General features: G+C 37.6%; 1 protein-coding gene and 1 long non-coding RNA gene across 8 annotated transcripts in view; one reads left to right on the top strand and one right to left on the bottom strand.

Annotated features, from left to right (window-relative positions):
• The window catches only part of NTNG1 (netrin G1), a 160,286-nt gene that overhangs the window by 129,426 nt on the left and 14,261 nt on the right, over window positions 1-16,599 (top strand). For 4 of the 7 annotated variants that reach the window (XM_068690355.1, XM_068690359.1, XM_068690357.1 and 1 more), the window contains one exon: window positions 2,495-2,632. The exons of the other annotated variants lie outside the window; for them this stretch is intronic. In XM_068690355.1, the coding sequence (XP_068546456.1) occupies window positions 2,495-2,632 (138 nt within the window). The remainder of the gene's footprint in view (window positions 1-2,494; window positions 2,633-16,599) is intronic. 7 annotated transcript variants of the gene reach the window in all.
• Window positions 1,281-6,208, bottom strand: LOC137860289 (uncharacterized). The gene is made up of 3 exons (XR_011098812.1): window positions 5,816-6,208; window positions 3,370-3,492; window positions 1,281-2,531 (listed from the first exon to the last, which is right to left on the bottom strand). It is a non-coding gene; the product is annotated as an uncharacterized lncRNA (long non-coding RNA).

Below are 16,599 nucleotides of genomic sequence, written 5' to 3'. Positions count from 1 at the left end.
AACTGTGAGAAGTTTTTATAAACTCTAATGGTAACTAATTAAGTGAACCTTAAGGGTTGTCCTGTAGCCACTGTCAACCCAGACTGACAGTGGCAAGCCTGCAAGCTTCAGCCCATATTCCCAACTTTTTTTATTTATTTTCATTGTATTTTGTTAATACATCACACCTCAGTGAAAAGATTACTACTATCATATTCCCAGCCTTTACAGTCACCAGATTCAGGTCAGGAGGAAAAACTGCCCAGTTAAATCAGCAGAGACTAGTTTTTGCCTACCTTGGAACCTGGTGTGTAGTCTACTTGCTAGGATGATCTGGAAATGTTATTTAATGCCTTGCTGTTGCAAGGCCATTAATGAGAACCACTGTCTCATAACCACAGTAACATACTGGAATCATAGCTTTTGATCTTTCTGATGTCTTAGGTATTTGACAGGTGTTGGGAAGCGTTCTATAGCCTGTGATAGTGTGTTGGACAACGAGCTTGGATGCTCTGTTGGCTTGTCTAGGTTATATAGCAGTGGTATCAACTGTGCATTGGGAAAGACAGAGGCTAGATTCAGTTACTAAAGGTTACCAGGTCTATGTTGTGTCCTGGTTTGATCTACCACTTCTACAAAAAGAGTTTTACTTAAAGTATCTATGTTCCCTTAAACAGCACACTAGGGGCCTGGTACTTGCAATGTTTTTAGATGATGGAGTTCATTGGGAAAGTTCTCACTGACTCAGGGTCAGGTCCTTGTTCTGTGACCAATGTCACATCATGCATCTATAGAATTCAATGTCACAGGCCATACATTTCTTCATAAACACTTGTTTAAATCATTGTAGGTCTATTATATCCAATTATTTTTGATGTATAAGAACTGGCTGTTTCTAATGCAATTCCAGACTTTTTGCCTTTCAAGATTTTCTATGAACACTCTAAACAAATTTGACTTCCTGCATTCAGTACGTCTCTCTGCTCTATGCATATTTACATAAACATTTCATATATCCGATTCACGTCTGAATTGCCAGCTTTTCAAATGGCACACACTGCGGTATAATCATGCTCAATTTTGCACAGTCTTTTTGGCATGTCAACGTTCAACTTCATTAATGAATGTTGCTATCTAATTGACTCTATTATTATTGTGGAACTCCGTTTGCCAAAGGTAACTACTCTTCGTCAGCATGCCAAATGTTCAAAGTGTCATCTGTAATTTATGGGTAATAAACACTGATACAACAGATGACAAATGTCTTTCTGATAATGTTTTTTCCTGTTACAGTTTTTCCATTGTATTTTTTAATATTTTACTTCCAAGTTCAACTACATTTTGTCATTTACAATATCACTGAATTTTAACCTAATGCTTAACCTGATGCTACGGAACAATTTCCAAAGGTAGTCAAAGCCGCACCAATTTACAGACACACAAAGCCAGATTCTCAGCAGGTTGCCCAGATCAGGAATTGATTTATTTATCTTTTGCCTTCAACAACAGCAGAGATCAGACGCTGCCAAAATGTAAGCATGTCTGCAGTCTCAGTTGACAGTGGAGTTACTCTGGGTCTACATGGGTCTATATACAAACAAGATATGTCTACTTAAATTTAAAAAAATGAATAGGAATGCCAGAAATTAAACTCTGCTTGCTACTGTCTTGTCTTCTTTGTTTAGTTATCCAAAACTGAACATGAATATTATAATCATGTTAAAGAAAAGTGTTGTAATTGAAGAAGACAACACGTTCCCTTACAGTACCTGTTCTGGGAGGAAATGGGTTACCCCAGTCATTCTTTAATTAGGTCAACACACATGTGGAAATAAATATCAGGGAAAGAGCCTCATTACATCTTCCATCCGCCCACTGGGAGGTGAGAGAAATGAAAATGGCAACAAGCGAGTTCTGATAAGTTTTGCATTACTGCTCACCTCAAGTTTATCATTGTGGAATATATAAAAGGTTTTATTAATGTCACTGCTAAATACAATCTCATCAGTTTAATGGCAAATATCCACATAAATGGTTATACTTCTCCTCACTATAAAGGAAGACTATCTTGGAAATAAGTAAAGTGCATTTATATAGCCCTCTAAAGCAATTCAGCATTCAGAAAAATATTGAGTAATATAAATAAGCCTATTTTAATGATGTGAGACATTTCACCCTAATGATGTATTGATATACAAAGCTTTCCTAACATTCACTAAATTGTCAAAAACATTCTTACCAGAAGAGAATCTGGTACAATCGAGCACGGTATCTTCCGCCTTCACATCTTTTGTGTTTACTTTATCTCTTCATATCATAAAACGTCTCTTCCTGAAATGATATATGCAAACAAATAAATGGACTATAGTAATTATATTCACTACTTCAGATATCATTAATAGACAGTCTTCCTTTACCTTTAACACTGGAAATGCAGCCTTTATTGGTATTAAATGAATTATCACCTTATGTAGACCTGAATCCAGTGTGTGTGTGTGTTGTCTTGTTTCTGCAGACTGTTATTGTAACCCTTTTGGTTCAGTCCATGATCGCTGTAATGACAGAGGATTTTGTGAGTGTAAGGAGGGAACATCAGGGCCTAAATGTGATAAATGTCTGCCGGGATATATCTGGCACAGCTTGGGCTGTCAACGTAAGTAACTCAGAGTTGCCCCTTTCCTGCAGCTTTGCTGCATCTGCGTCTGTATGCTATCATGTGCAGCTACCTAAGGGCAGAAAATGAGCAAAACCTCTCCAAGCCGTAAGAATGCCATACTGCCAATCTTTATGGAGGTTCCCAGATGAGGACAGTAGATTGACTGTTCCATCCATTAATTTTAATGTACTTTCGGTGTCCTCTCTCTTGCTCTTGATAACACCTGCAGGAGCTCCCACTGAAATACATAAATATGCGTGCCTTGCCACATGTGAAGTAGCCTTTGTGTACTAAAACATCAGCATATTAACTCTAACTTGAAAAATCTTACTGAAAGACAGAAGGTAATTTCTCTGCATGTTTCCTTTTTTCTATACTAAACTTCAGCCTATTTGAGTAACTGAACTGTGCTTTCATACGTTAGAACTATGTCTCTGAACAATAAAACTGCAACACACTACCTCATTACTTGTTACAATTAGTGAAAACCACATAAAAGCTAAAGATAATTTTTTAAAAGTATACTTATTTAAAAATAGGTGCTGAAATTTGGTATAAATATTATTAGAAGCAGATGTTTCAATGCTTAGTTGTATGTTTAGATTCTTTTCTGGTTAACAGGTCTTGTAAAAGAGTGGAAATAGCACACCAGTACATATAGGATTAGGCTTTTATTGCCAATTTCCTTTGTAATAGATTCTGATTTATTCTTTATAACTGCTTTGATCACCTACTTGGAGAAATTCTGAAGAGTCCTCTCATGTTCTTCTTTAACCTTTTTCTTCCTGCCTCTCTGTATGCTTCCACATAGACACATGAAACAGATTCCTCTAACAGCTTGCTTTAGATTTGTAAGGCTGAGAAACACAAGAGGATGTAATTACTGACACTGATTAACCAAACATAAAATTGACCAGAGAGCCACGCAAATGCTCTAAATCAAATGTAAATTTTAAAACATAAGTTAAAGAAACAATAAAGATGGAGATTACCCCTTCCTCTCTAAACAATGAATAGTCTGAAATAGAAAACCTGGGCTTGTGACAGTTCAGTAAACGTCTGAAAACCAACAAATGCAGAATTTCAAGAAAGACTGTAATAATTAATCAATTATCATTAAACTCATACATGAATAGAAAGGAAGGTTGCATTGGCAAGGCAGCTAAATGTTACCTGAGAAAACTGGACTCTCTCTGCCTCTGCCAGAAAGCTCCTGTCTGTGTTTGGGCAGGTTGTTTAAACCGTATTTTTTGTGCATGGTTGCTAACTTCATTCCCATTTGCTGGGTGCCTGCCCTTGAGTTGTGTTTCACAAAACACGGAGCACATACAGTTCCAGCAGAAAGCAGGTGAAGTACTTTTCAAACCTCCAAGTCCTCTATCAATAATATTTTGAAAAATCAGACCCTATATATCCCAAAAACAGCATCTGAAATCACAGAATCTTGCTTTGCCTGTGCACCCCTTATGTAGGAGGAGGTTGTCACCTCCCCTGCACCTTACCCTAGGTACCAGCAAAATAAGCATTAGAATTTGCGAAACATCGAGATCGGGTAGTAACAGGAAGGAAAAAGAAAAGACAAAAAACTGAAAAGAAGGGAATCAACATGATTCTCTGCAGCAGAATTTGAATAAAACATAGCAAACATTTATGTCTGCATCATGAGTTTAAATAAAATATTAAGTAGCCGAGATATTGAACAGGCCTGGAGATCCGTGGAGTGAATTGTACAGTCATAAAATATTATATACACACACACACCAGGTTGTTAAATCTGTAAAAGTAAGTAATTACTTATTAACTATTTCCTGTCTTCTCAGGTTTGGACATTATAAGCTCAATAATGTTTTTCTAATTAGGATTTTTTGAGCCCAACATATAAAAAGCCTGATTTTAGCTGAATCAGCATATTTGAAAAACCTTTAGATGGTTCCTGGAAATGCAAGCTAGTGCCTTTTTATTTGCTGACAAAACTAATTAAGTGTCCCTGTGTTGTTATTTTATGAACAAATCTCCATGTGATTGTGTAACTGTCAGATATTCTCCAAGTTCCATCAAATTATCTGATCAAATTTAAAAGAAAAACAACAAGATGCAGTTGTCAGTTCTATGGAACAGACCCCAAATTGCCGTGTTTTACCAAGCGCACAGAGATTTAAATCTTGCTTCAAGTCTTTCCATGGAGGAATGGTATTCCAATTCATTTAATTTTGTAGCACAGCAATTTTACCTCTGTTATCTTTTCATTGAAATCTAAACAAATGACTGGACAACCAAGCAAACCCTGATATATACAGGAAAAATAAGAATTTATTCTTCTGCCTTAGCAAAGCACGAAAAGATTATTTGTCTGGACATGTAGTGTATGGTTGTGATTTGTTTCCCTTGAGCTTGCGCTGCCCAGAAATATATATATATGCAAAGATGGATTCTCACGAAGCACATCAGTGTGTGGTTGTTTACTTGTTGCCACACAAAGCCTATCGGCATTATTAAGAAAATCTATTTTTATGGAGCTTTGTTGCTAAACATCATTGACCTAGGGCAACCAGAAGCTTGACCTATAAATAAGTAAGTTAAATCTATACCACAGCTAGTTTAATTACTTGTATGATTGCATTAGTAAATGGAGTGGCTTAGTTTACAGTATTACTAATCCCATTTGGGAAAAACAATGCTGGAAGTCCAGTTGTGTTCGAAGGCGCACAATATATCATTTGATAAATTACTGTTCGAAGTCTACCTTGTACCACACTTGGGCGAAAGAGACAGAAGCTATTATCCTCAGAAGTATTCATTTAGGTACTGCACTCGTACTGATTTCATCTAAAACCTTTGAGGATCTAGGCAGAGCGCTCATCACTTGCGTCTCTGTGCATTCAGAGGTCAGATGCAATTTTAGACTTTGCCTCCCAGATAAAAAGCACCATGATAACAGCTGTTATCTTACTGAATTCAGGGTTTGTGCTGCACAGACATAGTGGTCAGCAGGGTCTGGTTGGTACAGGAAGGTTTGCTGCCCTCAGGAAAAAGAGGCAGAATGGATGCAACTGTGCCTCTAAGCCCTCCCCCTGGACCCATCCACGCCGCAGGCACCGAGCATGCAGGGGAAGCAGCTGGGGTTTAGCTCTCCCCCTCCCTTCCAGATACCCACAATGGTTTTCTCACCAGCACACATACCGAGATCAAAGCATAAGGAGTGTATTAGGAACTGAGCAGTCTGGTCCTGAAACTCTTTCAGAATTCCAGAAACAGGAGGAACTCCATAGCTGTATTTCATTTTTCTACGCTATAGTAATTAAACGATTTCCTTTAGAAATGAATGTAGAAACAGAAAACACAGCTCCAAACCCAGGAAGAGACTTAACCAGCAACTACAGGTGTTCTGGGCCAGTCCTGAACTGAACACAGTGCTCTGTGATAAGGGGAACCTGTAAAAAAAAAAAAAAAATAAGGTGTTGAAGCATTTACACATAAGAACTGCCTGAGTTTGAAAAATGAAGATAAAATATTATGCAAGAGCATTCATTTGATTTTCTAAGCGTACAACTCGAAGTATTGGATCTTTCATATTTCTTGTCCGTGACATTTCTGGTGACTGAACTCTGCTCTATACACGCAGGAGTGTTTGAAAATAACACCTTTTAATTTCACTTGCACAACAGTTGATTCCAAAAACAGCCACATATTTACTCAATCTGACAAAGAGCAAGTGCCACTCTTGCCAAACTCAGGTTAGCAGCATGGCTCTAATTTTCATTATGCATGATTATCCACCGGGGAAAAAGGTGAGGGAAAGTCCAATGATTACTATGACTCACTAGCTCCCTTCATATTGTTAATGAGCAAATACAGAGCTTGAACCTTCAGTCCTGCAGCCCCACAAAGCCTAGACTGAGAACAAGAGTTACCAACAGTAGCTTGCACCCCAGTTAAATTCAGCACGTTATTTCCTGTGAATCATTGTTTTAAATCATCTTGTTTCAATGGTGTAAATGTTAAACAATTAGCAAGTACGTTTTCAGTCAGATGCCTTATGTCAAGCTCTGAATAGTTTCTTTTATTTTACCCTCTTTTTTTTTTTTGCTTTTTTTTTTTATTATTATTAAAGCAGGCAGAGGATTACAATTACGCTCTTATCTTCAATGCTCAAGCTGCACTCAGTGCTTGTATCTGGACTGAACTTTTATCGCTCTGCAGCCTGTTAGATAGCTCATATTCTGTTACAGTGTGCATTTGACTTATATGATTAAATACATTTTTTCTGCATTTTGTGATGTTACAAATGTGAGAACCCAAGGCATTTGATCAAAATCATGCAGATTGAATTTCCAAAGAAAATCAAACCTGAAATTGTGATCCTGCAAATTACAGTAACATTTGCTTGTGGAAGTTTGCATTCACAGTTCAGCAAGAAAAGATGCATTTCCTTCCATTTCTTAAAATGCATCATATTCTTCTTTCTAGATAGATGAAGTATGTAAATGTGATACTCTCTTCCCATTGTATCTCTCCTGGAAGCTTAGTGAGCTTTTATACTTGTTTGTATGCAGGTGCATCTGTCCTTCGATTCCTACACATTGAATTTGTGTGTGGGGAACTACATTCTGTAAAAAGAAACAAATTCAAAACCAGAAAGCCCTGCTTTCCGGTTCACCTTTCCAACCACCTGTGCATGGGGCCACAGAAAATCCATTTATACCTTTTTCCATCCTTTTACCAGTGGCCAGGCCACAAAAGGGATTTCCCCTCTGCACAGGTGCAGTATAGACTTCTACTTCAGGTCTGTTTTGGTGCCAGGACTGGTGCTAGCAAGTGCACTGCCACCCTTCGAGCCAGAGGGAAATAAAATAAAACAGAAAGAATTTATTGAAAAATATGAAGTTCTGATGGGGTTGAACATGGCAGTCCCTAAGGAACAATTTGCCCTTGGACTCGACACATAAAATGCTGCTTTCCCAATACCTGTTTTACATGATTGTTATGCAGACTAAAGAAATCGTGTGTGTATAGGGATTTGGATGTCAGAGGAACAGACTCTGCTTCAAACTACTCCCAATTTAAATGCAGAATAATTCTCCTTAAACCAATTCAGAATCCCTCTGCTTCAGCTCAAGGCAAAGTACAGCTCACGGGTGTAAGGACAAGCAAGGCAAAATTACAAATAAAATTACAGTGTTATCAAGCCTGATTCTCAGATGATTCAAAACACCGATTCCATTACCCTCAGTGGAAGCACGCTGACTTACCATACACATAACACCATACTGAGAGCCTGAGCCTTCTAAACCTGCAGAAACAATGTGTTAATAAGCACATCCACATTAATTCCAAAGCACACGGCCCACAGAATAACCATACAGATCAACCAATACATAGAAACCAATACATAGAAAATGTTTTTACTATCCAAGTATGAATATCATGGAATTATATTTTTTTAACGAGATACTGGACTTGGAGAAAAAGATGGCTGATATCTCCCTGCAGAGAGGATATTTAAAAATAAATAAATGCCACACCACAAATAGTGTATTTAACAAAAAGAATTAAATGAAACACCTTTCCTCTGTGAAGAGCATAGAGAAGAAAATAAAAGCATGGGATGCTGTCTACATATAGGTATTTTAGAGATCTACAGAGTTACCATAAAATGGCTAGACTGGGGATCAAGCCTCAAGCTGCTTTTAGTACTGCTGCTTCAAAACCTGTCAAATGTTGTGAAAAGAGAGCAGCCTACAAAGGGAATAGACTAGAGTGACATCAGGAGTGCTCAAGCAGGTTATCTCGGTGCCTCTGAGCTGGAAGGAAGGCTTCTACAAAAAGGATTGTGAGCTAGGTAACACCTGTGTGTGGGGAAGCCCCTAGGGATAGCAGATCATAAAACAAACAGAGAATGAGGCATAGGGTAAGGGGTTTGCTAGTTTGCTAGCCTAAGTTAGCATCTTATTAAGAGGCACTAGGTTCTTAAGAGACTCCAGCTCTTCAATTCAGATTTATTCTGATAACCTGGTGATCAGATTTGCTTTCTCCAACGTGAAAATGAATTGTTCAGAAGCAACACTGACACACGTAACCCTTAAAGGAACAATTCTTCCCCAGCAAGGTAAAGGCTTGGACTGGAGCAAAGAGGTTGTTCTCTTGGTGATCTTGCCAAGGTATCAGCTTCAAAGGTGCTATTCCGCAGCTGCCTAAATTATTTTAATTGCAGGTGCTGCAATCCCCCTTCTCCCAGTTACCAGCTATTTAATCCCACATCCCCAGTAACATCTCAGGCACTTGTTGGACCCATTCCTGAACCACCTCAGAACAAACTCAGCAGGACACTAAGACAAGAAAATTTTCCTCTGCGTTAGTTCTGTGACACGACTCAGCCAGGGGCTGAACAAGCAGGAGCACCCAGGGAGGGCCTCACCCCCTGGGCTGGGGCATGATGTGATCCTGCAGCCAGGTGAGGCTGCACTAGGCAGCCCTGCAGTACAGCACATGCTAGGGAAATGGGGTATGAGCATCTCCTCTTTCCTTCATTAAATCATTCACGTTATACTCTAACAAGCTGTTGGCATTTGCACCAGACAAAGCTACACAATTTAAGAACAAGCAGGTGGATAATTAGGGAAATTTCCTTAAAAACAAATCAAAACTGTTCTGTACTCCTCCCAGAAAAACACCTAACCTATAGAATAACACAAACCTCTAAGATCTGCTTGTCCTGAGGTGGTATAGTAACTTTTTACAGACTGAAGAACTGTTTTTCTATGTGTAGAGCCAAAATTAACAATAGTGATAGACATGATCAGAGCCCAATTCGCAACAGTAAGAGGGAATGTGATTTGCAGATACTTCAGTATTTTTGGTGCCGTGTCACGGGAGCATTCTGAATAACTAAATACTAGGAAATTCATAAAAAGTTAAACAAGTAGCATTATTTGTTTTCTTTAGTCAGATTATTTTAAAATGGTTAATATTTGATAGCACAATGATAAATATTTTAATACAGTATATTGCACTCAGTTAGGAGTAGATCAAAAATATACAAAGGAAGCTCCATGAGATAAACTTTTATTAGGAACATGAAATAGAACATAAAGCTTGATAGCAATTACTGTTTAATCTATTCACATTTGGAAACGTATTGAAGAGGAAATTTATAAAGCAGTTAATTGTTATGAATTATTAAGTGTTCATTTGAACAGTGATGCGCAGGACTACTTCTCCTCTGAAAATGTCATGCTTTCCTTTCAAGCCTGCTCTGTAGCCATAACTATAATTTGCCTGCTCACTACCTTTTTATGAGGACTGAAATAAAAAGATCTATACCACCACAGACACACCCAGATGGGACATTTTTATAAAGGGGCCTTAAAAGGATCATTTAGGAGTACATAAAACAATCTCTATTCTACTTAACTGGAGATAAAAACTACTGACCTGATGCAATTAAAGATAGTCGACACTTGCTATCTTGCCATCAATGTAACTGATAGCAATGCTGACAGCAGCACATGCTAATTATTAAGGCCTCAGGATTTAGAGCTTTAACTTCCTTTACACGCGTCCAATTACAACTCCTCCAAGTGATCTTTCTGTTCATGCTGATAGCAATATGAAAATCAAAGTTCAGTTTAGTTCAAATCAAAGTTCAGCTGATAGGTGTGAACCTGCAAGGTACTGACTGCCTTCCACAACAGGAGCTAGCCTCCCACAGTGCTATTATGCTATTAAAGGTAAATAAAAATAAATAAATATTGCCTAGCTTCCACCTGAAATGGATTTCAGAGTTCTTCTAGGTACAGGGGGCACATCTGATGTTAAGGTGCATTTCTGCCCTGCATTTTAATATGCTGAAAGGATTTAATCCTAAAGTAATCAGCAATTTCTGTCTTCAGGTTTCATAGAATCATAGAATATCCTGAGTTGGAAGGGACCCAACAAGGATCATCAAGTCCAACTCCTAGGTTTGTATTTCTACAGAGCTGAGTACTGTAGTATCTACCAGCTGATGACATGCGTTTAATGACATAGTGCATAGACAAACTATTTGAGGTACTTTCCAAAAGATTTTGGCTTTTGTCATTGGCAATATTTTTAACGAGTAATCTACAGAGGTGAACAAAACTCTCATCAGACAACATTTTAAAGAAATTTAGTTGAGCTAAGAGTTTAGTACCAACAGGTTGAGTAATTGAGCAGTGAATTTCTGAAAATAATCAGGACCTTTCCAGATCTGAGCTTTTAACACTTAACAGAAGTGCTTTTTAAAAAAAATATATATATATATTATTCCCACTTCAATTTATTCTCACTTCACTGTATTGTTTTCTGAGCATCTTACCTTATCTATGGTAAAGCTGGTCTTTAAAACCTCTCACTCCTGTGAGTCATGTGTTTATCTTCATGTTTGCATGCTTATAGTCACTAGAACACCTTACAGTAGAAACCTGAGGAAGTCTGCAACGAAGTCTGCACAGGGATCAATTTAATCCAGTTTTCTGTATTTGACAGTAGTATTGAGTGGTATTTCATTCACCACAAGTATTCAAACTCTAGAAAGCTACTGTTTAGGTACTTTCTTAGCCAAAGAATTCATCAATATCTTCATACTTAGTTGGTCTCAATATGACTTTTATCCACTGATCTGTCTAATCACTCCTGGAGACATTCATTCATTCCAAACATCCTGTTTGGATAACAAAATTCACTGTTCCATTATACAAAATAGCCATGAAATTCCCCGTTTCATTATACCAAGTGTCTTCTTTTTAACCGGCTGACTGACAATTTCATTTGGTATTTCCTAGTTCTTGGACAGAAGAGGTAACAAGAATAAATGAATGATCATGTCCAGTTCACCTTTGCCATATCATTTATGATTTTATAGATGTCTGTCGTATTTTCCTTCAATCTATCTTCCCTTTTTTATGCTGAGGAATACTAATCTGTTTAATCCCCCCCTTTACCTACAGTTTATACCTATGATCAGACTTCACCCTACCGTTTTTGGTAGCAGTATGTACTTTCTCAATATGCAGGACTTCAAACTTAAAGAGATCGGTACATCATGAACTCATCTGGTGGCATTGTGGTGTTTTCTGTTTCATTCTTTTTTTCTGTCCTAAAAATTTCAAGATTCTATTCGCATTTTGACTGATACAGAGCATTAAGTCAAAATTGTCAGTAAATTACACAGAACTACTCTTAAAGTCTCTTTCTTAAATGGTAAAAAGCCAAATATCTATAGAGATAGAGGATTTTGCTATACATTACTTGTCAAAAAACAATTTCATCTACCGTTTTATTGTACTATCACCCAGTGTCTTAGAAATTCTTCTTAAGATCATTACAGCCCCAATACTTTTGTAATATGAACAAACTTCATTGTGTTACTTTTCACTCACTTTTCTAGTGCAGTTCTGCACGTATAATTCCTGATGTGATTCTTACAGGACTAAGTAGTAGTCTCTTTTCAGTTGAAATAATTGACATTTATTCTTACCCTTTTTCCCATTATTTAATCCATGATTATACCATGAAAAAAAAAAAAAATACGCTTATTGCATGACAGCCTGGTTTCTTTGAAAAATGTTACTGAGGGATCTCGTGAAATGCTTTTGGAGATTCATGTTATCAACTTGATCACCTGTGTCCACATACTGCTTACCAATTCCTTCAAAAAAATTATCTACTAGATCTGTAAGCAATTATTTCCTATGATTTCCCTCTACCAAAAAAAAAAAAAATTTGCTCTTCCCTGTTTATCATGCTTACTCTTCTATTTGCTAATTCTGTTCTTCATTACAGTTCCCATCAATTCGCTTGCTGCAGAAGTACTTACTAGTCTGTAGTTCCTCTAACTCTCCTTGGGGCTCTTTCTAAAAATCCTGTCTGTAAAAGTCCCTTCTTATAGTTAAGGAAGCCAGTCTTGGCAACTAAATTAGTAAAACCACAGGTAAGAGAAATTTGTTTCCTTTTTGTTTTAAATTGGATCCATATTACTTGTTACCTGTCATCTGATAGAACACACTGTTCTCCATTTTTTAAGAATGGTTTGTATGTACTTTGAGCTGCCTCCAGAGTTTGTTCCCATCAAGAGAGGCAGTGACATAGTAACTTCCTGAAGCTCTTCCACATACTGAATAGTTGACGGACTTTTTTTTCCATGAATGTATCGTTTACCATTCATTTGTTCTAGAGACTTCCTGGGAAGCTTCTACTTCTGCTGTGTTTTAAAAATAATAATAATAAAAAAGAACTACTAATTTTGTGAATTTAATGCATCACTTTAAATTATTTCTGGACTTCCTTTCTACCTTAACATGTTCTTAGAGCTGAAGTACTAGTGTTGATGCTCTTTTCTTTTTTCCTTCATTTCATTATAATTTCAGAATTGTTATTCTTTCTTTACTGTTTGTAAATAAACATCTTTATAAAAAGTTTTCCTTTACTCTGCTGCTAACAAGGCAATTTTTATAACTATACTTTTCAATAGGGGTCTTGGTTTTGATACTCACTTTATGCTGCGTCTATAATATGACCGATTCACCAAATCATCTGCAAGCATTATGCCCCTTTAGCTTCTCCTAGCATTTATTTCTAATAAGTGCATGCATGATGATATCCTCTTAACCTGGATCTTTACCCTTGAGACATGTAACCTTGCAGTGACTTCATATGCACCTTCAAGTTAAACGTTCAAGTAAATATTTTGACAGGGAACATGAGAATGATAAAATTAGAAACAAAAGCTTGGTCTCATAAACATCCTTCCAGCTTTTTAGTCAGAACTCTTTAGTCAGAACTTCTTAGTCAGACTATTCCTCTTTACTGCAGATGATTTAGTCAAGCTGTTCATATGAATAAGAACTTTGAAAGTGAATAAAGTTTTGCAGGATTTAGCCAGTATGTATTTAGACGGGGCTGATAGCCCCTACACAAGTCCTCTGATGTTCTGTAAAATGTTAATGGTATTATTCCTTTCAATCTCTTTCATCACTGCAATTTTGAGGCACGATTTTGTTGATTTCAAACTGCTCTTCTCTCACATTGGACTACATTTAATGGCAAAATCATTTAAAAAGACTTTTAATGGGAGCAGAGTCAAGCCCATTGTAATTATGTTGGCTTCTAAAGAGAATAATTAAATCGTTAATAAAACTTTTACCTATAATCATCAGGTGAGAAGAGAAAGCTGTGACAGTGCTGGAAGTTTAAAGATTTCTACAGAGAATAGGAATGAGTATGATCATAATTCAGATGTTGGTAATTAACGTATGTAGAAAGTCTATCAACTTGGCAAATTACATTAAAGGGGCCATGTTCATTAACATAGCTTATTACAATTTACAGTTCAGGCATATGATTATTAAAGCATTACACCCAAAACTATTTTGTGGTTTTTACAACTGCAGCTTGAACAAGTACTTCTTTATATGCTATTTTCTTCCTTTTTTTTTTCTTTTTAACAACTATGCCTTTTTGTTCAGATAGAAGTGGAAAGCTACATAAAAACAACTGCGCTGATGTCACTGGCTGAATCTAAAGACAATATTTTGATTTGTACTTGTCTTTGCCTATTACTTCACCCATTCCCTTCTAGAGTTAGTGGAGTAACTTTGCAAATATTTCATGCTTTTCAGACATACACAGATGGCATGTGTTTTCCAGATGTAGAAAAAGTATAAAAAAAAAGTCTGCTGATAAACCAAAATATTGCTCCAGCTTATGGAGCTAGGGGTGGAGCTGTGTACTGAGTATCTCTGAATTGCTGAACAGAAAGCCATCATTATCTTTCTAGGACTCTTAGCTGCTAGCCCCATTTCTTACAGTATTTCATACTTAAATTTAAAGGCTTTTCCAATGGACCCAAAAATCTATTCTTGCACTTCAAAACTGCTGGGCCACTTTTACCCATATACACTAACCATTTTCAGCTCCCATACACACTGACAGGCGTGGGAGCAACCCACATCTCCACTATTCTCTGTACAGAAATAGCTGCCCATTGCAGACAATTCAGCTGGGTGTTCTGTTAATGAGATGCTTCACCATTGATCTCTGAATATTATAAATACTTTAAATGGGAAATGAACTTTCCTTTAAAGCGAGAATATCTTGAAATAGGACTCCTACTTTGAGGAGTTGAAAATTTCATTTCCAAGGAGAGTAAAGAGTTTCACCACATGTAGCTCTTTCTTTAAAGAACTGAAGCTGCATTTTGATAGTGAGGCAATAAGCACTGACTAGAATCCAGAGAGAACAAGTTACTCTCACAAGGTTCAGAAAACTGGCTTACTTCCTACTGATTTCAAGAACAGGAAAATCCCACGATAAGATTTAAACTGGGGGCATTAGTGCAAGGAAATTCATAATGAGGGCAAACACAGCATCCTTAAATCAGCCCCATTGTGTCGACATTATGCAGCAAACTGCAGCTCTCTGCAAAAAGACTTTCAGTTCTCAGAAAAAAAAAATCATTCCATATATCTTTACAGACAGATTACAAAATTGTATTGCAATGGAAATGTCTTTAAAAAGAGCCAGGTGTTTTGAAATGACTAAGATGACATACGCACACATGCCAGTTGGTACACTGGGTAGACATCATGAAACACAGGCATGTATACAGCATAATATCTGCAAGGGTCTGGAAATTTGGATCCAGATTTACACCACCTATCAGAGTAAAGCCATACAGTGCTATAATTTTTGTGCAATGACCTGCTAGTTCATGCAAAACCCTTACTGATTTAAAACACAAATTAAAAGATGCTTAGAGAAGCGTCCTCTGTTTTTATCTTTTCTTTTATTCAGTGGCACTATGACGACTTAACGATGCTGCAGCCCACGCCTGCTCTGCAGTATTAGAAGACCTTGACTGTGTTGCAGATAGAAAACACTGAGCCAGCCAAGATGTGTTGTGCACCTCCCTCACCTTCTCCCACCCATCCTGGCTCTGGCCCAAATACCTCTCTTTCAGTTCCAGCCTCTTCCTTTCAGCATTCATCTTTCTTTGAGTCTAGCAGATACTCATTCCATAGCTTTCTTGCAGTCTTCAGAAAGCCATCATCCCACTCAGATCTGCCATGTTACCACTTAAAAAATGCTGTCTCACACAAGCAACATAAAACCTCTGCATTTCACACTCCACTCATGCTCTTACTTCACTGTGCCTGTCTTTCAAACCTGATCAGGAAACCGTGCTGGAGTCTCTCCTGCCCCAAGACCATGTATCTATGCAAAGGTTGGCCTTACCTGTGACATGATGGCTAGCTGTGCATGCCATGTGCCTCCATGGAGGAGGAGGAAACTCAGTGTTTAGCCTCAGTGTTTGATCCTTCATAAGAGTCCCGGCATAGAGCAGTCCTACAAAAAGTCATCCTACCTGGAATTAGAGCCTTTTCTCATCTCCCAACATCATGTGTATGCATGCATCCATCACCTGGGACTCTACAAAGGCATGCCGTAAGCGCTGGTTCTCACCATAAGAGAGGGGTGTAATACAGTTCTGGAGGAGATTTGTGAGCAGAGGAGGCAGATTTCCATTGCAGTCTTTGCCAAATCTGCTGAAAAAGAAGGATGAACATGTGATAGGAGCTATGGGCATTCAGCTTCTGTAAGGCAGGGGCACGCATGAAAAGATGGCTTGGGACACAGAACAAGACTGGACTGGAGGAGACAAGCTTGTCAGGAAATACAGCTTCATTATCCAAATAGTATTTAGCAGAACTCTTCTCTAAAAATCCCTCGAGGAAAAATACTAAAACTCTTTCAAATAATCTACATTTTAGAAGTACATTTTCATTGTGTGTAACTCTTCCTTAAGGTGAGTGTATGAGTTAGAAACATTATATACACAGCATGACAAAGATTGGCTGTTCAGTCTCACATGTGAGTGGAAGACTTGTTGAGTAAAGCAGTTATTCCTTTTCAACATGAAGCTTGAATGTATTGATACAATATATGCA

This window comes from Anas acuta, chromosome 8, assembly GCF_963932015.1.
Source record: "Anas acuta chromosome 8, bAnaAcu1.1, whole genome shotgun sequence".
NCBI classification, from domain to species: Eukaryota; Metazoa; Chordata; class Aves; order Anseriformes; family Anatidae; genus Anas; species Anas acuta.
Note: the sequence above shows the minus strand (reverse complement) of the source record. Positions and strands in the feature narration are given on the sequence as shown.